We start from the raw sequence: 24,798 nt of genomic DNA, 5'->3' as shown, positions 1-24,798 counted from the left end.
AGTTTCCCCACAACTTAATCAGGCTCTCCAGCCTTTAATGCCCTGGACTGTCCTTGCCACTATTCTTGAACCATTCACTCTACTCTTTTGGAACTTTGCCATTATCTCCACAGCAAATATCTCCACAAAGGCCTTCATGATTTCTTCCCTGGCCTTCCATAAGGTTTGTGAGTGCAATTAGTTAGGCTCTGGGGATTTCTCCACATTAATGCTCTTCAAGGCTGCAAATACTGCCTTCCTTATAATATGCAAATGATCTAAATACTATTTATTACCTTAATTCATTTGGCATCAATGATATCCTCCTTAGTAAACACCAAGGAGAAACAGATATTAAAGTTCTCAGCCATCTTCTATAGCTCCACACATAGGCAGCCATGATGGTCTTTAAGAATACAGAGTCTCACACCAGTCACTCTTTTACTGTTAATTTAAGTAAAATACGTATTCGGATTATCTTTAATCCTGCCTGCTAAATCTATCTCATACACTCTTTTTGCCTTAATAACTTCTCTCTTAAATCTGGTCTTACACTTTTCTATTCATCAAGGGATATATTCGTACCCAGCTGCCTAAACGTGATGTATACTTCATTCCTCTTCCTTGACAGAGTCTCAAAATCTTTTGTCAGCCAGAGTTCTTTGAAATTGGTATGTGCACCTCTCACCCTAACAGGAACAAGCTGCTACTAGACTTTTCATAAGAACTTGTCTACGGCATTTATCGAGGAAGCGACCAGATCTCTGCCACCTGAGACTTCTGTGCGGCAATGAAGACAAAAATAGCCTTGTCATAAGATACACGGGGGGCACAGCTCTGGATGGATCCAGGCGACTTTTGCTGTCTGACATTTAACTTTACTGTTTGTAGGATTCTACGGAATCTACAAACAATCCCGAACCATCATTTTGACCCAAAGTCAAGTACCTCGGACAGCACACAATTCCGTCCCTGGTAACCGAAGGAGCATGATGCGTCCAAATTTTCAGGTGTTGTCTCTCTGTGCAATTGACTAGACTGGGTGGGAGCTCCCAACTGATACACGGTTCAATTATTGGACTTAATTGCATTTCCTATTTTTGTTTTGCAGTTGATTTTTTTCCTGTGTTTCGGGTTTCTGCTAACAACGATGTTTTGTTAACGGAGTTGATTCAGTTCTGCGTCCCCGGACACTGGTCCTCCAGACCTACAACGGCAGCACCAACTTGCGCCGTAGTTGGGAGGAACCTTTCATTGCAGAGCGAACAAAAAACCTCCAGGCGATAAATCTTTCTCCCGCTCCCTATTTCTGATTGGTGCCTGTAACTGCATATGTGCGTTGCTAGTTGGTCTGTTGGGCCGTCAATCACGTTTGAATGTTACGAGTTTGGAATAGTTTGCGATCTTTTTGTGAGAAACCTCTTGGAGTGAGAAACTTCAGTGCAGGCGGGCGGGTCTCGGTGTTCACTCTGTCATTCGACTATATCCCGGGCAGCTGAACAATACACAGCGAGAAAATCCAGTCGGAAAAGTCACGGGAAGTTACCGGGTTTGAGGGATGTGGTGGAGTGAATGTTGGGAACGTACGCAGACAAGGGAATGTGATTTACATTGAGTGTTGGGAAGAACGGCGGGTACATTTTGATGGAGTAGGTTATACCATAACAGATCTCTGTCTACTATTTTAACTTTCAACAATAGTGATTTATAGACGTTGTACTTATTCGGCTACATTTGATTCTTATAATTGCCCACAGCAGAATCTACAAGAAAAAGTGAATGAGATTTTTCTGGACGGAGTAAATTCTAGAATTCTAATATTCTTCATTGGGTATTGTAGAGGGAAGCAGATGGTTCGTTTCAAAGCCGAAACACTTTCGTGAATCTGGGTCAATTAATAACACTGATTCTGATCTGAAGTAGGCCAAGTGAAGAAATAAGATCTAAACGATTAATTGTAGTGATTATTATAGTTTAACGTTGCGTTTTTGGTGTGCTGAGATCTTAGCAACTTGAATTTTGATTTTTGTAGATTTGAAAAACCTCCGTGAAAATGTCAGTGAGACAGAAAGAATTGGAGAGCAAGGCTGTTGCACCACCCTTGAGTTCAGAATCTCCAAGGAGTTGCAGGACAAAATGTTTGGTTTGTAGAAGCTTTTACTCGAATCCCAAGCTCCTGCCTTGCCTGCACACCTTCTGCTTGGACTGCTTAAGTGGCCTGGAGCAGTTCTGTGTTCCGCAGACAGGGAGAGAGGTCAGGTCAGGATCGAGGGTTTGCATCCTGTGCCCAGCCTGCGATTTCGAGGTGTATGTGCCCACGGCAGGAATGCAAGGGCTGACCACTAACCACCTGATCCAAAACGAGGTTTTACTAGAGCGTTTGAAGAGACTCGACCACAAGTTAGTCTGTGACCTTTGTAATGACGGAGAAGCTGAAAGAAGGTGTCAAGTTTGCTCAGCAGTCCTCTGCGATTTTTGCTCTAAAGCTCACAGGTAAGCCTATTTGAATTGGTGTTTGCATTTTGTTCACTCACCTAGCATTCATCTTCCAATAGTTTTTTGTATAGACAGAATAGTTTGTAAACTTAGAGGAAAGGTATTGGAATGGATGTCTCTTCATTATAAAGTTTAATGTTTGGGTACCATCCAGTTAAATGATAGGAAGCAACCTGTTTGGTAAATTGGTTTGTTACTGAGGAACTGTGAAAAACCTATTTTGCATGACATGCATTGAGGTGGTCAGAGGAAACAAGAATGCAGAATGTAATGTTACAGTGAACAGCAGATGGGACAATAAGGTTATAACGAAGTGGGTTATGAGGTAAGGAGGATATGAATCCATCTTATCATAACTTGGGGACCATTAGCAGCGGGATGGAAGCCGTCCCTGAGCCTGGTGGCGCTGCTTTGTATCTTCTGACTGTTGGGAGGGGGAGAAGAGAGGATGTGCAGTGTGGGTTGGGGCCTTTGACTGCTTTACGGAGGCAGTGAGAAGTGCAGATAAATCCCTGGGCCGGAAGTTGGTTTCTGTGATTTGCTGAGTTGTGTCTGCAGTTTCTTGCAGTCTAAAGGAGAGCAGCTGTCATGTTAAACTGTGGCGCATCCTGATAGGATGCTTTCTAAAGTGCATCTCTACAAATTAGTGAGGGTCAAAGTGGTTATGTCAGATTATTTAGCCTCAGAAGGAAATAGAGGCACTTGGCCCTGCTGTCTACGTGTTTAGACCAGTACAGATTATTAGCGAAATCAGTGCCCAGGTCTTTTGTTGTCATTGAGGGGAAGATTGTTATGACTCTATGTAACTAGGCTCCTTATCTCCTTCCTGTACTCTGGCTCATCGTTATTTGAAAGTTTTCAATTATTTCCATCTGATGAAGTATTGTAATTTTAAGATGATATCAATCTTATTAAAAATGTAGTTAGTTGGTCCGGAAGTGTTTTAAAACTAATTCTTTCCGCAGGAGGCAGAGAGCGACTGCTAGTCATAACTTGGTGGCACTGAAGGACCTGCAAGGTGGAACTGGGAGAATTGTACAATCCATCATGTGCTCTGCTCATCCTTCAGAGGAACTGAGGTTGTTTTGTGAGACGTGCGATTGTCTGGTCTGCAGAGACTGTTGTATTGTGGGTCATCAAGACCACAACTGTGACTTTATCACCAATGTCATTAACGAACACGGCAAGTCAATCAAGCAGCTTCTGAAAAAAACACAGCCACGTATTGGTGTTCTACAGGAGAACATACAAAAAATTCACAACTCTAGACTGATTCTAAAAGAGCAGTTGAGCAATATAACAGAAGAAATTAATAGTTTTACAGAGGACTACATCAAGGCACTGGAGAAACATCGGAACAGGCTTTTGAAAGAGCTGGAAGAACTGAAAATGCAGAAGGAGAACTCGCTCAATCTACATCAGATCCAGTTGGAACAAATCCTGGCAGATGTCAAGACTGGGGTAGACTTTACAGAGAGCTTGTTGACGAATGGCTCTCCTGGGGAAATCTTGTTAACCGAGTGTGTAGTAGTCAACAGGTTGAAGCAACTGAATGAGATTAGTTACAGCACTCCGCCCGGAGAGGATGACTGGATTCAGTTCCATTCACAAGAGAGAGCTGGCCAGTGTGATGGATTTGAGGTGTTTGGGATCATTACCACAAAAACCATTGATCCCACCAAGTGCATCCTTCAGGGTGAAGGTAAGAGACAAGGACAGAGTATTTAACAGCACTTGTATCACTTTAAAATCTGTCAGCTGTTTTTTTTTTGATGATAATGATAATGGATTGATCATATCAGAAGAGATTATACAGACTACACTTATATAATGTTGAGTTTAGAGGAAGCATTTAAGACATAGAAGCAAAATTAGGCCATCTGGCCCATTGAGAATGCTCCACATTTAATCATGGCTGATCTATCTTCCCTCTCAACCACATTCTCCTGCCTTCTCCCCGTAATCTTTGGTGCCATTACTAATCACGAACTTACCAACCTCCATTTTAAATACGCCCAATGACTTGACACAGCCGCCTGTGACAATAAATTCCTCTGATTCACCTCCATCTAGCTAAATTCCTCCTCATCTCCGTTCTAAAGGGACTTCTTTCTATTCTGAGGCTGTGCCTGTGATCCTAGACTCCCTCTTTGGAAACATCCTCTCCACATCCACTCTATCCAGGCCTTTCAATATTTGTTAGATTTCAGTGAGTTTCCCCCCACCTGCCCATTCTTCTAAACTCCAGTGAGTACAGGTCCAGAACCATCAAATGCTTTTCATATGTTATCTCTTTCATTCCTAGGATAATTCTTGTAAACATCTTCTCAATCCTTTCCAATGCCAGCACATCCTTTCCTAGATATGGGGCCCCAAAACTGCTTACAGTGCTCCAAATGTGGTCTGACCAGGTTCTGAAGGTGATTTGGCAGAGGAGATATTGTTGATGTTCCCTGATTGGAGTGTTTAGAGCTGGGGGGGGTGGGGGTGGGGGTCACAGTCTCAAAATAAGAGGTTTCACATTCAAGACAAGGATGAAAAGAAATTTATTCACCAAAATGTGAAACTTTCTGGTTGTGGAGGCTCAGTTATCAAGATAGAGTGATATTTGGATAGTAAGGAAATCGAGGGATATTGCGTTGGTGCAGGTTAGTAACATTGAGGTAAAAGATCAACCACGATCTCATTGAATGGCAGAACAAGTATAAAGAGCCAAATGGCCTCTTGTTTCCACATTTTATGTTCTTATCATATCTGTATTGCTGGAGGCAATGTAGACATCAATGTGACATTTCAATCAATTGTAGTCTCAATAAGACAACGACATAATCTAGCAGGTTTCACTGGCTGCAGCAGGAGTGTCCCTGTTACAAAGCAGGTTGTTGGTTATGATAAGGTCATGGTTCAAACGTTTGCTGGAAAATGTTTATTTTATTGTGTCTGATTTTAAACCCCCCCCCCACCGCCCCCACACAGCTAAATCCAGAACTGAATATCTCCAGGAGTTTGTCCTTATCATTTATTGGTGGTTCTTCATTAGAGTTGTAGTGCTATGTGAAGAAAAAAGTTTCCAGATTTATTCCATAGTGCCAGTATGTACTTCTCAAACATCTCTGATCACTGACTGTCTTTATGTTACCGTACTGAAAGCTTGCCTAAAGGCCAATCTTGGAAGAAGTTAAAAGCTTTTTAATATTGCTAAGAAGGGTCTGAAAAATGGTGCACCACACACAAAATGCTGGAGAACTCAGCAGGCCAGGCAGCATCTATGAAAAGAGTATAGTCGATGTATCAGGCCGAAACCCTTCGGCGGGACTCCAAAGAGTAGTGACTTTTTGTGTGCAGCTCCCAAGGGAGTCGTCAAGTATTCCCACTTTACCACAGCTGAAATCTGCAGCCTCAGAGACTGCAGTGAGTACCATTGTTTGGAGTCGTTTTAAAGAACTAGTGAATTTCAGATCTGGCAGGTTCATGTCTGCAGACCACCCAGGGAGTGAATGCAGCAGCTGGAAGTTCAACATAAAAAAATAGAAAATAGGTGGAGTAGGCCATTTGGCCCTTCGAGCCTGCACCGCCATTCAGTATGATCATGGCTGATCATCCGACTCAGAACCCTGTACCTGCCTTCTCTCCATACCCCTGATCCCTTTAGCTATAAGGGCCATATCTAACTCCCTCTTAAATATAGCCAATGAACTGGCCTCAACTGTTTCCTGTGGCAGAGAATTCCACAGATTCACCACTCTCTGTGTGAAGAAGTTTTTCCTAATCTCGGTCCTAAAAGGCTTCCCCTTTATCCTCAAACTGTGACCCCTCGTTCTGGACTTCCCCAACATCGGGAACAATCTTCCTGCATCTAGCCTGTCCAGTCCCTTTAGGATTTTATACGTTTCATTAAGATCCCCCCCCCAATCTTCTAAATTCCAACGAGTATAAGCCTAGCCGATCCAGTCTTTCATCATATGAAAGTCCTGCCATCCCAGGAATCAATCTGGTGAACCTTCTTTGTACTCCCTCTATGGCAAGAATGTCTTTCCTCAGATTAGGGGACCAAAATTGCACACAATACTCTAGGCGTGGTCTCACCAAGGCCTTGTACAACTGCGGTAGTACCTCCCTGCTCCTGTACTTGAATCCTCTTGCTATGAATGCCAGCATACCATTCGCCTTTTTCACCGCCTGCTGTACCTGCATGCCCACTTTCAATGACTGGTGTATAATGACACCCAGGTCTCATTGCACCTCCCCTTTTCCTAATCGGCCACCATTCAGATAATAATCAATTTTCTTGTTTTTGCCACCAAAGTGGATAACCTCACATTCATCCACATTAAATTGTATCTGCCATGAATTTGCCCACTCACTTAATCTATCCAAGTCACCCTGCATCCTGTTAGCATCCTCCTCACAGCTAACACTGCCGCCCAGCTTCGTGTCATCCGCAAACTTGGAGATGCTGCATTTAATTCCCTTGTCTAAGTCATTAATATATATTGTAAACAACTGGGGTCCCAGCACTGAGCCTTGCGGTACCCCACTAGTCACTGCCTGCCGTTCTGAAAAGGTCCCATTTATTCCCACTCTTTGCTTCCTGTCTGCCAACCAATTCTCTATCCACATCAACGAACCTCTCCATTGTCTCAGGAAATGTGGCAGCTGGGCAGGACCGAAATGCAGGCCCCAAAGATCCACTTTCCTCCTTCCTATCATCCTCCCGTCTAATGTACTGTCCCTGGAAGATAAAATTGAAGACCTCAGAACAAGATTGCATTAGCAGAGGGAGTTAGGAACGATTGTGTACTCTGCTTCACAGAGCCATAGCTCATCCCCAGCACTCCAGACACAGAGGGCTTCACCATCTACTGGATGGACTGGACAGCAGCTTGAGTTAAAGCCATTTGCATCATGATTAATTCATCGTGTTGCACAAGCGTGGCAGTTCTGTTTCAGTCCTGCTTCCCCAACCTGTTGTCCATTGTATCTCCTCCGTCATTCTGGTAACGACGTACATTCCTCTCCTGGTTGATGTCAAGTTGGCACTAGAGGAACTGAGGACCGTGATCAGCAGTCACAAGACAGCGCACCCAGATGCCTTCTTGATCACCATGGGTACTTCAATCAGACCAGCTTGAAGAATTCTCTGACAAACTACCACCAGCATGCCACCGATGGGACCAGTGGAGCCAACGCATTCAGTCGCTGTTGCAGCAGTGTCGAGAGCATTTACTGTGCTCACACTTTGTGGCAAGTCTGATCACCTGGCTGTACTTCTACTCTCAGCATTTAAGCAGAGACTGAGACTGCAGCACTGGTGGTGAGGATGGTCAAGGGAGGTGGAGGAGCATTTACATGACTGGTTTGAATTGGTGGACTGGACCATATTCAGGGATTCATCTTTGGCTGCCGTATTTGAGTTTGGTGACAGCACCACTGTTGTTGGCTGAATCAAAGGTGGTGACGAATTGGCGTATGGGAGGGAAATTGAAAATCTGGTTGAGTGGTGCCACAATAACTTCTCACTCAACGCCAGCAAAACCAAGAAGTTGATTATTGACTCTGGGAGGAAGAAGCTGGAGGTCCTCTATGAGCCAATCCTCAACAGGGGAAGAGAGATAAAGGGTCGGTAGCTTGACAAAGGGTTCTGGCCCGAAACGTTGACTGATCGTTTCCACGGATGCTGCCCGACCTGCTGAGTTCCTCCAGTGTGTTGTGAATGTTGCTTTGACCCCAGCATCTGCAGAGTATTTTGTGTTTAGCATATCAGAGGATCTGTCCTGGGACCAGCACCTAACTGTCATCACAAAGAAGGCATGAGAACACCTCTAGATTGTTTTAGAAGTTTGCGTATATTCGACTTGTCACCAAAAACTTTGATAAACTTCGATAGATACACGGTGGAGAGTTTCCTAACTGGTTGCATCATGACCTGGAATGAAAACACTAATGAGCAGGAATGGAACAATGGTGGATACAGCCTAGTCAATCACAGGCAACGCCCTCCCCACCACTGAGTACATTTACATTGTGCACTATCATAAGAGAGTAGCAGTCATCACCAAAGGACCCCCGCCATTCAGGCCATACCCTCTCCTCACTGCTACCATCAGACAGGAGGTACAGATGTCTTGGGTCACACACCATCAGGTTCAGAACAGTTATTACCCTTCAACCATCAGGCTCCCGAACTGGTGTGAATAACTTCATTCACTACTAGTCTGAACTGATTCTACGATCTATAGACTTACTTACAAGGAGCCTTTACAACTCACATTCTCAGTATTATGATATTTGCATAGCTTGCCTTCTGCACATTGGTATGTCATTCTTTGTTCATGCATAGTTCTTCATAAAATTCTATTGTATTTCTGTTTTTCCTGTAAAGGCTTGCAAGAAAGTTAATCTCAAGGTAGTATATGGTAACGTATACATACTTTGATAATACAATTACTTTGAACTTTGGATCTGTATGAATATGATATCAAGACCTGTGTGGATGAGTGTATGCCTTCAATAACAGACTGAGCATTAAAACCCGACGCTTTGGATGAGCCAGAAGATTCACAGTCTACTCAGAGCCAGATCTGTGGTGCTCAAGGCCAGTGATCCAGACCCTACAAGATGTACAGGTATGGCCCACTGAAGGCCATAGTGAGAGCAAGAAGGCAACTCTGTGAAGTTATAGAAACAGTTAGAGATTCAGCAGCGATGGCAGGGTTTGCATGCTATTACTTCCTATAAGGCGAAACCTAACTGCATAAATGGCAATGATGCTTCACTCCTCTACAACCTTTATGCATGCTTTGTAAATAGAATAACACTATCAAAATATGAATCGCCACAGCCTCTGGCAACTGTGTTCTCTGTCTCAGAGCCTGATGTTAGAACTTCCTTCAAGAGGGCGAAATGCAGGGAACTGAAAATCTGTGCTGACCGGATGTCCGGAATATTCAAACAACTTCAGATATCCTCAGCCGCTCACTGCTGTAGTCCGAGATTCCCACCTGCTTTAAAAAGGGCATCAAGCACACCAGAGCCCAGGAAGAACAAGGTGAGCTACCCAAATGACCTTTGCCTGGTAGCTCTCACATCGATTTTGTGATGAAATACTTTGGGAGTTGGTCTTGGTTGGAATTGACTCTTGTCTGACCTGCTGCAATTTGCTTGCAGCCACAACAAGATGTACTGTATAATGGACACAGACTCACTAGCGCTGCACTTGACTTCAGAGCAGCTAGACAACAGCAAAACATACATCAGGCTGTTGCTTATTGATTATGCCTCAGCGTTCAACACCATCATCTCCCCAATACTAATCAATGAGCTTCAAAACCTGGGCCTCACTACCTCCCTCGACTTCCTTATTGGGAGACCACAGTCACTGCAGGTTATAATAAATCCTCACTGTCAATCAACCCAGGCACGTGCAAAGCTCTACTTTCCCTACACTCATGACTGTGTGGCTAGGCACAGCTCAAACACCATCAATAAATTGATGACGCCACTGTTGTTAGCAGAATCTCAGATGGTGATGAGGAGGCGTATAGGAGTGAAATTAATCAGCCCATTGAGTGCTGTAACAACAACAATCTTGCACATAGGATCAACAGGACCAAGGGTTTGATTGTGTATTTCAGTAAGGAGAAGTTGGGAGAACACACACTAGTCCTCACTGAGGGTCAGTGGTGGAAAGAGTGAGCAGCTTCAAGTTACTGGGGTTCAACATTTTGGAGGGTGTATCCTGGGTCCAACAATCACAAAGAAGGCATTCCAGCAGCTCTACTTCATTAGGAGATTGAGGTGATTTGGTGACTGAGGCCTTCGTCTGTCAGAGTTGACCATGGACATTGCGTCCTAGCTGAAGTAGATATGCAGGCCTGGGCCGTACGATATGGAGAGCAAGCTGTTGCCCATGTTGCAAGCTCCCCTTCTCCATGCATTGGATGAACCCAAAGGAATGGCAGAGACTGATTCAGCTTGGTACCCGCAGCATCACACGAGTTGCCAGTCAGTATTTAACTAGTAGGGCTGCCTTAGGAACTCCAGGTCTGGATTTTTCTCTCTGGGTCTACTCCCGAAGCCTTCCCCATAAGTGGGTAGAGCCGCAAGACAGCGGAGATTCGAGATCAGAGTTTTTCTTCTAGATGAGCTGCCAACCACGGCTGACAAGCCACATCTGCCTGAAACGACTGGTTTTAAGAAGCCAGTAACCCACCTTTGCCCCTTCTCCTGTCAGTAGAGAGCATTCTGAATGGTTGCAACACAGCCTGGTATGGAGTCTCCAGTCCAAAGGACTGCAAAAGTCTGCAGAGGGTTGCAGACTCAGGAAGTTCCATCACAGTCACAACCTACCCTGCCATCAAGGACGTCTTCAGTAGGTGATGCCTCAAGAATGTGGCATCCATTATTAAAGACCTTCACCCTTCAGAATGTGCCCTCTTTCCACTACTACTGTCAGGTCTCTGAGCAGTCTATGAACACTACCTTGTAATTTGTCTTTTACACCGTGTATTTATATTAAACCTTATTCCTTGCATTGTGCTGCTGCTGCAAAACAACAGATTTCATTCCATACGTCAGTGTTTAAAAAATCCTGATCTACACGCACAAAATGCTGGAGCAACTCAGCAGTCCGAGTAGCATCTAGGAAAAGAGTACAGTCGACGTTTCGGGCCGAAATCCTTCAGCAGAACCCTTCTGTCCTGCTGAAGGGTTTTGGCCTGAAATGTTGACTATACCATCCTGCATACACCCTTCTTTTATCTTTCTTTATTTTTTTTTGGCGTGTGCCTGCGTGTGTGCGAGTCTGTGCATGTGTGTGCGTCCGTGATGATGTCTTTTTCATGGCTTTTTACAAGGCATGGAGCGAGCGAGAGTGCGAGACCGTGTGGCGCGCCACTCCTCACACAGCCATTTCGCAGTATTTTCCCTTTATCTTTACGAGGTCGAGTTGCGATCTCGACACTCAACCCAGCACGGATGGAAAGCGTACTCGGGAGCAGGCCCGACTGGTTTCGAACCCGGAAACCTCTGCTCTTGGGTCTGACGCCGATGTCATTGCACCACCGGCCGGCCCTCATACACCCTTCTTGATGGGCTTACTTGCTCTACGTGTTTCCTGTTCACTTCTAGGTCCTGCGAGCCCTTCAACCTCCTTCTGCATGTCATTCCCTCTCTACTATTTAAGTCCATTATTCTGTAATGTTGGAAAGTTTATTTTCAGTGAAAGCTTATTGCTATTGTTCCACTGAATATACTTACTATTGTTACGTACCCCGTAACTGGGTTGCCAAACCAGCAGAAATGGAACGCTTGTTGGAGTCTGTGATTACTAGGAACTAATAAAGTTTTATTAAAGACATCATTAATACAGTACACTAATCGCAAGGATATAAATGTAACAGGTTAGCAATGATAATACCCACATATACACAGAAATAGGGTAATAGGAATCAACCAAGCTCTATCGCAGTCTAGGGGTAAAATGATCAGTCTTAAGTGAAACAGAGTTCAGTTCAGTTTAGTGCAGTTCGAAGTAATCGCTGTTGTTGTACCGTTGGGGGGGGAGAGAGAGAGAGAGATGCAGTTGGTTTCGGGCAGACCTTTTGATGTCTTCTGATCCCGCTGTGGTCACCGACTGTGACCCCTCCGTTCCGGATATGATCGTTCTTCCGCGGTGAACCCAGCACCCAGGCAGGGGCAGACACACACCCCAGGTTCCCACCGATCGTACCTTTACACCATGTGAGCCTCTGACCAATTCCCGCGAACCGGTCCTCCAAACTGCCACCAACTTGTGGGGGCACACTGCTCTTTCCAGGGTCTCGTGGCGTGTCGTGCCTTAGCAAACCTGCTCTTTTTATCCCCCTGCTGGGGTATCACCTGTCCATCAAACTTCAAACAGTTCAGGTTCAAGGCAAACGGTCTGTCAATATCTGAATTGTGTTTCTTTCACGTTAATCTTCTCTCTTCTCTCTTATTAGCATTTTTAATGTTTCTCCATTGTCTTCCGTTATCTCTCTCATTAGCATCATCTGTCCGGTAGCTCTGCTTGGCGTCACACATGACACCACCACCCTTAAAAGGATTTTTACTGGGGTAAAAATTATGGGCATGAATGCACATTATAAGATGCCCCCTAATATACAGGTAGTCATCAGCTATTCAGCTAATACAGAGAACTTTAAGTTTTAACACCTTGATAGACAATCAGCAATCACATTGTCAGTTCCTTTTATGTTTTATCTTAATATCAAATTCCTGTAATACCAGGCTCCAACTTAATAAGCGTTTGTTTTTATCCTTCATTGTGGCCAAAAACACTAATGGATTGTGATCAGTGTAAATTATCAGTGGTTTCCGTGCCAGACAAATAAACCTCAAAATGTTGTAATGAATGTTTCTCCATTGTCTTCCGTTATCTCTCTCATTAGGATCATCCGTCTGGTAGCTCTGCTTGGCGTCACACATGACACTATGTATCCAGAATTAATGTCAGTCTTATCCTGAATTAATTCCTGTAAAACCATTAAGTGACTGAGGTTAATGAGATCTCATGAGATTAATGAGATTGTTTCTCATTTGATATCAAAATTGACAGATTTTTACACCTGTGTTCAAGGTAATTAGCACTCCAGCTTTTTGAAGCCATAAACTTCCTTACTTATTTCTTCCATCCTCAAGTTAAGTGGGACTTCAGAAATTGTGTGCCCTAGTTAGAGATTATAATATATGAGTTGAGATATCTGCTCATTTCTGGGTCACAGTGCACTCATTCCATCCAGTATGGTGACTGCTTTGTGGCCGTTAAATGTGAGGGCTTGGGAGAAGGTTTTAAATGTTGAATTGAACTCTTGCACATTGCAGCCCGTCATTTCAATTTGCTATTTATTGTGGTGGAGCAGAAGCTGGGTATGTCCCTACTGGACAAGTGTGGGACAGTCTCCTGTGCTGTCGGTTCATCTCGGTGTTAAGGTGCAAAATTAAACGGAGCAGAATAAGTGGTGCTGTTTACGAACACGAGTTCCCTGTGTGGGAAAGCAGAAATAGAGATTATTTTTGTCTTTCAGAAGAATTGTTAGCCGCCTTTTAACTTACTTTTTAGTGTCCTTTGACTTGCAAGAGGAAGCTTCTGGTTTTCACTGGGCTGCGTACTGACACTGTACAGATCACAGCACGTCCCAGAGAGAAGTGTGGGCTGTGTTTAATGGCTTGGATCAAATTTGCTTCACACTGAGCATTAAATTACACTAATGAAATGCAGATTTCTCATTGTTTAAGTAGTAAGAATAAGTGGTTTAAGGTTGGGCGTTGCTTTCAAGTTGGGTAACTCGTGTCCAATTTGCTGTCGTTCAGGTCTCCATGTGGCTCAACAAGACCAGCCAAGTACTTTCACACTAGTCTGCAATGACCAATCGGGCCAGAAGATGGGAAGGGGAAGTGAATCTATTCGAGTGAGCATCTTCAATAAGAATAAAAAAGAATGGTGGGTAACTTGCAAGAAAGTGAGCAGGAAGGTAAATTCATCTCTAATATACTGTAGGTGTCTTGCTATTTTAAGCAGTTTAAACTTGGGTGAGTAGTTAATTAATGTAACTTCCATTCCCAAATATAAATTAGGTTAATTTGATTCTGATTTTTATATTTGCAATAGTTAACTTGCTAGACCCGTACCACTATGGTAGCAGTTAATATTCAGTTAATAATTTGGGATTTGAAAAAAAAAGTTAGGCGTTAATAATGATGGAGATGAGTGCAAACCCCATCTGGTTCTCTACTGTTCTTCAGGAGAAGAATCCCATCATAGAGTTGTTCACAAACCCTTTAGCTCAACTTTTCCATCCCAACCTAACTCCCTATCTACACTAATTCCATTTGCCTATATTTGACCCATATCTCTCAAAACCTCTCCTATCCATCTAAGTGTCCAAATAGCTTTTAAACATTGTAATCGTCCCTGCCATTGTCACTTTGTTCCCACCTAGTTCGGCCAATGTATGACTTCAAACTCACCATTATAGTTAACTCTCAAATACCTTGCCACTCATTTCCAGTAAGGATTGATGAAAAATGAAACATTGCCTCCAATACTTTAAGACAGTTCTTCGAACCTGTGAGCATCTTTCTGCAGGGCCTAATTCCATACTGTATTACTCTATGACTAAGATTTCTTTATATCCTTTCACTGAAAATTTGACAGTATTTGTACTAATTCTTGTATCCGCTTGCATCAGAATCAGCATTTTCATCTCTGGTTTGGAAAGAGGGACACCTCAACAGTACTCCATTGCTTCACTGAAAGTATTTACTCTGAATATGCCGGTCATCTATTATTTCAATCCACAGTATCAAAACAACACTGCAAGATAATCATGATGGAACTTATCGAATTATATATACACCTCAGATGTCAGGCTCGTATGTGGCGTGGGTCTGTGTAAATGGACAGCATGTACAGGTGGGTCAAGACTGGTATAAGTGATATAAAGGTTTCAAATTATCTTGATGTTGCATAAAACAGCTTGCATTCTGCTTTTGTGGAATGGATTTGAAAACGGACTAAGTATTAATGTTTCTCTCTATCTGAAAATGAGATGCCTTCTTGCTCCTGACCATCACATTATGTACACATCCAAAGTTTTTCCACTGACTACAGTGTAATAATGTAAGCTGGACATTGGAATTTACAGTAGTGTTATTCTGAACTAGATCCTGTCCTCAAAATCACTCTTTCACTGAAGTGGGTGTTCTTTTTAAAAAAAAGGAAGCTAGACTTCTCCTTCCTCCAAGAAAAAGGTGCTTCTCTCATCATGAAAAGAAGCTAGTTTTTTTTTTATTTCTGCAAAACTAAATAACATGAAATATCTTGGAACCTCTGTCTAAATGTATCCTGCATTTTATCCTTCCAGGCATTAATTTCCTGGCCTGTTTCAGATTGTTCCAAAAGTTGTTCTTGTGTAAAGCTGCTCAGAGCAGATTGCACACATTATGTTAATTTACAGAAAAAAAAACAGCTGAGTGAACGAGTCCCTTTACCCCTTCAGAGTCCACTCACTTATTTAACTCATCAGGGCCCTCCTTCCCTCTTCTGGTTCCATTATCAGTTTCTTTCCCACTGATTGCTATTATCTCATTCCTTACCTATCACATAGCAGCACCAGTTCCCACTTATTATCCCCTAGCAGCACTCTCTGCCTTCACCCTTCCCTTCCTCCACCTGGCTCCATCTGCTTCTATCTCTTAACTCCACCCATCCCTCTCTCTGACCTGGCTCCATCTACCTCTCATCCTTCACTGATCCACAGTTTAGCAATCATCTTTTGTCCCCTGTCTCAACATCACCCCCCATCCCTTTGTAATGGCAATCGTCCGTCTCCGATCTCAGCTCCAATACACGGTTTTAATCTGAAATGTCAGTATGTCTTTTCCTCCCGTGGATGCCGAGTTCTGCCAGCGGATTGTGTGTTTCTCCAAATTCCAGCATCTGGAATTCCTTGCATCTCCTATTCATTTACTAAAATTGAAAGTATTACTTCTGACACATCCAAAGGTTTCAGATCCACTCAGGTAATCAGCATGCTGAAGATCAGTTATGTTCACGTATGGGAAACATAGTTGACTACAGATGCTGGAACCCGGAACAAAAAACATCCACTATCCATTTCCCTGTACAGCTGTCTGATCCGCTGAGCTCCACCAGCAGCTTGATGGTTTTCCCTTTTGTTTACATCATTCTCTGCACTGTTGTAATCGGAATGTACTTTGCACTCAGAGACCACTTTCATAGGTACACATGCTTGTTAATGCAAGTATCTAGCCAGCCAATCATGTGGCAACAACTTGGTGCATATAAGCATGCAGACATGGTCAAGAGGTTCAGTTGTTGTTCACACAAAACATCACAATTGGAAAGAAATGTGATCTAAGTGACTTTGACCATGGAATGATTGTTGGTGCCAGATGGGATGGTTTGAGTATCTCAAAAATTCAAAGTTCAAAGTACATTTATTATCAAAGAATGTATACGTTATATAACCTTGAGATTTGTCATCTTACAGGCAGCCACAAAACAAAGAAACACTGTAGAACCCATTTAAAAAAAACACACACACACCCAATATATAGGAAAAGAGTAAACAGAGCAAATGATAAAAAGTAAACAAATAACAAAGAATGTGAAGTGCAGAGCTCCAAAAATGAGTTCACAGCCACAGAGCCAGTTCAGCGCTGAGGTGAGTGAAGCCAGTCCAGAAGCCGTCCACAGAGCCAGTTCAGAGCTGAGGTGAGTGAAGCCAGTCCAGAAGCCGTCCACAGAGCCAGTTCAGCGCTGAGGTGAGTGAAGCCAGTCCAGAAGCCGTCCACAGAGCCAGTTCAGCGCTGAGGTGAGTGAAGCCAGTCCAGAAGCCGTCCACAGAGCCAGTTCAGCGCTGAGGTGAGTGAAGCCAGTCCAGAAGCCGTCCACAGAGCCAGTTCAGCGCTGAGGTGAGTGAAGCCAGTCCAGAAGCCGTCCACAGAGCCAGTTCAGTGCTGAGGTGAGTGAAGCCAGTCCAGAAGCCGTCCACAGAGCCAGTTCAGCGCTGAGGTGAGTGAAGCCAGTCCAGAAGCCGTCCACAGAGCCAGTTCAGCGCTGAGGTGAGTGCCGATGGTTGCAGGCCATAGCTACAGAGTCAGCCCACTGCCAAGACGAGCAAACCCCACTGAGCGGTGAACTGAACAACGGAGCTGTCAACCTCTACCGTCAGCCCCAATCTCACTGGGCACTTATGTCGGCCAGGCATCAGTTTGTTTTTTCGCTCTCAGTCCCAGGCCTTGCTGCTTCGATCCCACCCCAGTTCCACTGCAGCAATAGCTGACACCATTGTACCTGGACTCTCGAGTGTCCAGCCCACCAAATCCCCCAGGACACTGCAAAGATCACCAGGTCCTACGAAGAGAAACTACAGGATGTGGACTGCAGTGATCGTAGTCCAGAAAAAGTGAATAGTAAAAATGAGAAGTAAAATATGAATAAAATAGTTAGTGGTTTTGTTTGCTGCCTGTAAAGTTTCACTCTGATTCACCAGCGCCATCTTTACCTGAGTTATTTTTGGACTTTTCATGCACACCCATCACTAGAGTTTACAGAGAATGGTGCGAAAAACAAAAGGCATCCAGCAAGTGGCGGCTCTGTGGGCGAATATTCCTTATTAATGAGAACTGTCAGAGGAGAATGGCCAGACTGGTTCAAGCTGACAGGAAGGCAACAGTAACTCAAATAATCACACATTACAATGATAATGTACAAAAGAGCATTTCTGAATGCACAACACATTGAACCTTGAAGCGAATGGGCTACAGCAGCAGAAGACAGTGAACATACACTCAATGGCCACTTTATGAGGTACCTAATAAAGTGGCCACAAAGTGTATTTTAAGTGGATAATGCCTGCACTATTACAACACATACCTGAAATTAAACACACGGACTAAAGTAGTCTTTGTCCTTAAAGTATAGAAATTATTTCATCTGATGTCAACAACTTTCAGACTTATTAATAGAAAACTTGCCTCAGTCTTATCAACCTCATTGATTTCTGATTGTACAGCCTTTATTTCATCTGAAGCTGGAGGATGTCCCTGCTTGTACAACATATGCAAACACAATTTGAATACTCCTGCAGAAGTATATAGTTAGGGTGCCTAAGACCTTTGCACAGTACTGTAGTAATTTGATGTATCGCATTGTACTGCTGCCGCAAAAGGAAAAAAACAAATTTCATGACATATGCAGCTGATGATAAACCTGATTCCAGTGTGGGTCTCTGCTGTGGACTGAGAGTGCAAAGGGGACAACGAAAGGGGAATCATTGTTGGGGCTACAAATGTGATTGAGGTGACTTTGACCGTGGAATGATTGTTGATGCCAGATGGGGAAGTCTGACTATCCCAGAACTACTGATCTCCTGGTTTTCATGCACAACAGTCTCTAGAGTTTACAGAGAACGGTTCAGAAAACAAATAAGCATCCAGTGAGTAGCAGTTCAGTGGGTCAAAATGTCGTTTTAATGAGAGAAGTCAGAGGAGAATGACCAGACTAGTTCAGATTGAGAGGAAGAAGACAGGAACTCAAATAACCATGCTTTAAAACAGTGGTGTGCAGAAGGCCATCTTTGAATGCACAACATGTTAAACCTTAAAATGGACGAGCTACAGCTGCAGAAGACCACAAACATACACTCAGTGGCCACTTGATTAGGTATAGGATCTATCTATTAAAGTGGCGACTAAGTGTATTTGCAGCCTAAAAATATATATTTTTTTGTGGTATATGTAACTTCAATAGAGTGTTGTTGTTTTCTAGGGTTCCCCATTCACCGTAACGGTAGAAGGCAAATTCCGTGAGCATGTTGGCATATTCCACTGCTGCACATTCTGCTCCAGTGGTGGACAAAAGGATGTCCATTGTGGCTGCAAAGGGACAATGCCAGGTGAGCTTGATAAAATGCCTGGTCTCTTATAGTGCCTCATCAACACTTCTTTTGCAATAATTTGCAATTAATTGTCAGATTTAGAGGCTGTGTAATAGTGAGTAAATAAGCCGAAGGATCAAAACTTAACAGTGATCTGCAAATATTAACACAAGAAAATCTGCAGATGCTAGAAATCCAAGCAACACACACAGAATGCTGGAGGAACTCAACAGGCTAGGCAGCATCTATGGAAAAGAGTACAGTCGATGTTTCGGGCCGAGACCCTTCATTAGGACAGGGGAAAGAAAGATGAGAAGTCAGAGCAAGAAGGTGCCTTGACTTCTCATAATTTTCCAGTCCTGATGAAGGTTCTCGGCCTGAAGCGTGACTGTTTAATCTTTTTCATAGATGCTGCCTGCCCTGCTGAGCTCCTCCAGCATTTTGAGGGAATTGTTCTGCAAATATTGTTTTTCCCTCCCTAATATCTAAATTATGGCAGAATTTGTTCAGTGCTTCGGACAAGTTTAAAGTAATTCATGCTGAGCTTGTCAATTTCATCAACTTTGTAAAGTAAACCTCAGAGTACACACGTCAGCACTTATAACCCTGAGATTCTTTTTCTGCAAACATACTTAACAAATCTATAGAAAAGTAATTCATGCTGAACTCATCAGTTTCGTCAACTTTGCCTCCAACTTCGACCCTGTTCTTAAATTCACTTGGCCCATCTCTGACATCTTCCTCCCCTTTCTCGAGCTCTCTGTCTCCATCTCCGGAGATGAACTGCTGACTAACATCTTTTATAAACCTACCAGTTTCCACAAATATCTTGACTATTCCTCTTCCCACCCTGTCTCCTGCAAAAATGCTGTTCCCTTTTCTCAGTTCCTTCCTCTCAACTGCATCTATTCCCAGGATGAAACTTTCCTTTCCAGAACATCAGAGCTTTATCAAGTACCTATACTTCTTCTAGGAGCAGGGTTTCCCTTCTTCCACAATTGATGTTGTCCTCACTCACACCTCCTCCATTTCTCGAAAATTCACGCTCACCCCGTCTTCCCACTGCCTTAACGGTGATAGAGTTCCTCTTGTCCTTCGCTAACATCCCGTTAGCCTCTGCATCCAACTCATCAATCTCCACAACTGCAGCCATCTCCAAAGGCATCCTACCACCCAACATCTTGACCTCCTCTCCCACCCACCCCTGCTTTCCACAGGAATCACTCCCTCCATGATTCTCTTGTCCATTCGTGCCTCGCTGCTAATCTCCCTCCTGGCACCGAACCCTGCAAGCGGCCTAAGTGCTACACCTACCCATTCACCTCCTCCCTCACCTCAATTAAGGGCCCCAAACAGTCCTTCAAGGTGGTAATGCTTCACCTGTGAATCTGCTGGGGTTGTCCATTGGGGGATTGCTTTATCAAGTACCTATACTCCATCTGGCAAAAGCGGAAATTCACGGTGGCCAAACATTTTAATTCTGATTCCCATTCCCATTCCAACATGTCGGTCCATGGCCTCCTCTTGTGCCACAATGAGGCAACACTCAGGTCGGAGGGACAACATCTTATATTCCATCTGGGTGGCCTTCAACCAGATGGCTTGAATATTGATTTCTGCTTTGGTTAAAAAAAAAAATCCCCCCCCCCCCACTTCCCTCTTCTATTTCTGCCTCTACTCTCATGTTCCCTTAACCTTCCCACATGCCCCTCCCCCACCCTTGGTGCTACTCCTTCACTTCCTCTTATCGTCCCCTCTTCTCTCCTATCAGAGTCCTTCTTCTCCAGCCTTTGACCTTTCCCACCCACCTAGCTTCACCTATCACCTTCTAGTTATTCTCCCCCACCCCTTTTTGTTCTGTTATCTTCCTGCTTCCTTTCCAGTCCTGAGGAAGCGTCTTGGCCCAAAATGTCGGCTGTTCATTTCTATGGATGCTGCCTGACCTGCTGACTTCCTCCAGCATTTTGTGTGTGTTGCCTTAGAAACTCAATATGCTTTTCTCTTTAATAAATAAAAACAGAAAGTGCTGGAACCATTCAGCAGGTCACGCACCTGTGGGAAGAGAAACACGATGAATGTGAGGATGAAGACTCTGTTCGAACTGATTGACAGGTTAATAAGGGAAGGTTTTTCTTTCTGATTTTATTCAGAAATCAGAGTTCAGATTCAGAAATATAGAGATTTTTTTCATGGTTGTATACGGTGACATATATGTACTTCGATAATAAATTTACATCAAATTTTGAACTTCATAGATTTCAACATAATGAAGAGTCTGACAAGATGGGTGGGGAAGGAACTAAAACAAGTGCTTCGACACAGGATATCTCATTATTTGAAATGACTTTCCTGTGTTAAGTGGTGCCACAAGGCAAAATGTGAAGTGTAAATTTGTTAAATATATATTTATATGAAATTTTATACATGAAGAAACTTTATGAACCAAATCTTTTTTGTCCTTGATGGAACATGTATTTGAAGACAATGAAAATGATTATACTTTATTATCACCAAACAATTGATACTAGAACGTACAATCATCACAGTGATATTTGATTCTGCGCTTCCCGCTCCCTGGATTACAAATATTAAATATTAAAAATAGTAAAAATTAGTAAATATTAAAAATTTAAATTATAAACCATAAATAGAAAAATGGGAAGTCAGATAGCGCAAAAAAACTGAGAGGCAGGTCCAGATATTTGGAGGGTACGGCCCAGATCCAGGTCAGGATCCGTTCAGCAGTCTTATCACAGTTGGAAAGAAGCTGTTCCCGAATCTGGCCGTACGAGTCTTCAAGCTCCTGAGCCTTCTCCCTGAGAGAAGAGGGTCGAAAAGTGTGTTGGCTGGGTGGGGCGTGTCCTTGATTATCCTGGCAGCACTTGATTTTTAAAAATTTCAAATGTTTCTTCCTTTACATAGATGCTGCCTGGCCCGTTGAGTTCCTCCAGCATTTTGCGTGTATTGCTGTAAATGTTTTTCTGACGTGGCTTTACATGAGGTTTACTGGCGTTATTCTGTTAACAACACTGTCTCTTTGCCTTTGATTGGTAGGTGGGTTTCAAGGCTGCGGACATGGACATAAAACTCATCCTGGCCATCCACATTGGTCCTGTTGTGGAAATCCGAGTAAGGATTCGGAATGCTCTGGAGCACTGCATGGTAGCTCATACCAGAACCTGGTTAGGACTGTTGCTCTGTAGTAATCACTGTGATCCTGAGTCTACTTTATCAAATACATGAGGGTGAGGAAATGCCTGTTAAACCAACCTAATTAATCATGAAGAGAGTATTTTTTTCCTCTAAGATTTTGTCACCTGATTTGGTTTTTCCACTCAATGTAATGACTGAAAAAGAAATGTTTTGATCTGGTTAGTATTGGTTGCCCAGTTGCTCATGTTTTCTGGCAGAGCTCCAATGACAGTGTCTGAGACTGAATGTGTGCTATGTATTCCGACTTTCTATATTTATCTCCTTTATATACACTAATTCTCAGTAATAACGCTTAACTCTACTAACAACAGTTACTGGAACAAGTTTGTGGGGATATTCCCTTTAGATTGGGACTAATTTGATACACGATTTTGAACTAACTTCGTCCATTCTCCCTGTACCAGATGTAGGAGCTTCCTTTTGACTCTGACAGTTAGTCTCACAATCCTGAATGCAAAGAACTCTGTTTTTACAATAGAATGGACTCCTTGGAGATATTGCACCAGTGTGCAGTTTCTATCATCTGTGTTTCACCCTTGGAATTGTTTATTTACTTGATAAGTTTTAGCCCTTACTGGATCATTTTCAGTCTGGATGTCATTGATCAGTTTGTAACTTATTAACACCGAATGCCTTTGTTTGTTGACAGATTTGATCATGGATTTTTTTCCTCCAACTGTCTTGTCAGTCCACTGACATAATCATATATTGAACCTTGACCTTGTGGGTTTCCCTCACAAGCTGTTTTGTACAGTTGCAACATTGCCTTCCCAGTTCCATTGGTATACTTTCTGGGCAAAAACCTTCAGCCCAGAAAACCATCTTCTGGAAGTCCTTGGCTACGTTCTTGGGAATTTTTCAAAATTTACTGAAACAGAAAGAATGTTAAAAGTCCTGAGTCATTGTCATGCAAAGAGCTGCAAGGGAGGAATAAGATTCAACATTTTGTTTTGTGGATTTCACAAATACGTAGTGATAAAAGGGATCAATTGATGGCTCCCTGACCTGCTGAGTGCTTCAGCAATTTTTGCTTCATAAGTTCAGCGGATGCAGTTTTTAAAAATTATTTCTCCAGTGTTTCCCTCACTGTGAGAATATTTCCAAATTGTCAAGATCCTCTCTCACCACTGTCCAGAGACCTTATCAGCCCTTCCCAGTGAGACAGATTCACAGGTGCCTCCTCTAGTCTGATCAGTGTTCACAATGTGACCTCTATATTGGCAAGATCAAACGTAGACTAGGCAACTATTTTCAAAATTCCTGCACTCTGTCTGCAACAGCCATCTGCAGCTTCTGATTGTGCGTTCTTTCAACTTCCATTCCACACCATTCTGGTTGTTCTCAGTCTTCTCCACTCCTACAGTGAGGCCAAATGCAAACCAACTCAAATTCCACTTGGGTAGCCTTCGATCCAATAGCATGAATATTGAACTTCCCAATTTCAGGGAACTGATTTTGCCCTCTTCCTTTCCCATTCAGAGTCCCTCTCTTTCTTTGTTTACCTCTTACATCGCTGCCCTATGTCGTTCCATCTGCCTATCATCGTTCCTTTATCTGGTTTCATCGATCACCTACTAGCCTCTGTCTCTATCCTCTTCCACCTGGCAAATGAAGAGGAGAATTACTAGCCTACCATTGAATATAGATTTTTTAAAAAATCCATTGGGGTGGACAAGGAGCCAACAGTATTATATTCTAAATGTGGTTTGGAGTACAGCACTTTGACATGAGAACCAGTGGAACTGCCTCTGGCCAGTTTGGTCCAGTTTCTTCAAATAATTTAATCAGACAGTTTTTTTAGGGCCCATTTTCTCTGTCTATTGCCCCCATAGATTCTGTGTGGTACGGGCAGGCAAAGTGATGCTTACACTGCAAGGTTTTTGCTAACTCCTGTATCACTTTCCCTGTAAATTGAGCACCGTTGTCACTTGAAATGTCCGCAAGCATTCTATACCTAGGAATAAATTCTTCGAATAAAATTTAGCAACATTTACAGCATCCTTTCTACAAGTTGGATAACTGCATAAGGTCCATTTGGAAATATACATATTACTTCTAGGAAGAGGGCCAAGCAGCAGCAGATACTGACGGTGTTTTCTCAGGATTATGTCTCTGACAAATCATATAGTTCACCACCATTTTTCCTTCCAAAGCTGGGAATACTGGCGCATACCACTCATTTTCGATTATTCCCATCATACCCCCTTTGCCCATATGTGTTAATTCATGTACCTTACGGGCGAGCCAAGGTAGAAGAGTGGATTCCCACTAATGGACCTTGAAGCAATTTTTAAAAATTAATGTGCATTGTTGTGCATTGGAAAACAAAGCTGATATCCCTGATGTGCATTATATGTCAAGAATTATAGTACACATACATCTGCCACTTCAGGAAACGCGGACTCAGTTCGTGCATATTCTGTAGCTTGCATTTAAATACAGGCCATTATCAGCTTTGATTGTAGAAGCCATATTGATGAATGCTGCAAAGATATTAATATCTGAGATAATGTCAGTGAAATATGAAATCTGAAATATTGCACTGAACTGAATTCTTACTCCTAGATCTTAACAGCCTTTTGAACTATTATTGTGGTGGGTGACGAAAAGGCTTGACGCTGCTATAAAATTCTTTAGTGTCCAAGCACTAAACAGTTACCTTTCA

At 43.0% G+C, this 24,798-nt stretch overlaps 1 protein-coding gene across 1 annotated transcript; it reads left to right on the top strand.

Moving 5' to 3' along the window:
* Positions 1–1,412: 1,412 nt before the first annotated feature.
* On the top strand, positions 1,413–24,798 carry trim45 (tripartite motif containing 45). The gene is made up of 7 exons (XM_063049861.1): positions 1,413–1,628; positions 2,012–2,472; positions 3,441–4,177; positions 13,828–13,957; positions 14,818–14,929; positions 18,812–18,938; positions 21,975–24,798. Exons 2-7 carry the CDS (start codon positions 2,033–2,035, stop codon positions 22,121–22,123), a joined length of 1,695 nt encoding a protein of 564 aa, XP_062905931.1. The 5' UTR covers positions 1,413–1,628; positions 2,012–2,032; the 3' UTR covers positions 22,124–24,798.

Source organism: Mobula hypostoma, chromosome 6 (assembly GCF_963921235.1).
Source record: "Mobula hypostoma chromosome 6, sMobHyp1.1, whole genome shotgun sequence".
NCBI lineage: Eukaryota > Metazoa > Chordata > Chondrichthyes > Myliobatiformes > Myliobatidae > Mobula > Mobula hypostoma.
The sequence above is the reverse complement of the archived record's forward strand: the minus strand, read 5'-3'. Positions and strand labels throughout refer to the sequence as shown.

Coding starts and splice junctions, on each gene's coding strand:
- trim45 (XM_063049861.1), top strand. CDS start 2,033: ATGTCAGTGAGACAGAAAGAATTGGAGAGCAAGGCTGTTGCACCACCC. Junction 2,473..3,440: donor TTTTGCTCTAAAGCTCACAG/GTAAGCCTATTT, acceptor TTCTTTCCGCAG/GAGGCAGAGAGCGACTGCTA. Junction 18,939..21,974: donor CTGCAAAGGGACAATGCCAG/GTGAGCTTGATA, acceptor TTTGATTGGTAG/GTGGGTTTCAAGGCTGCGGA.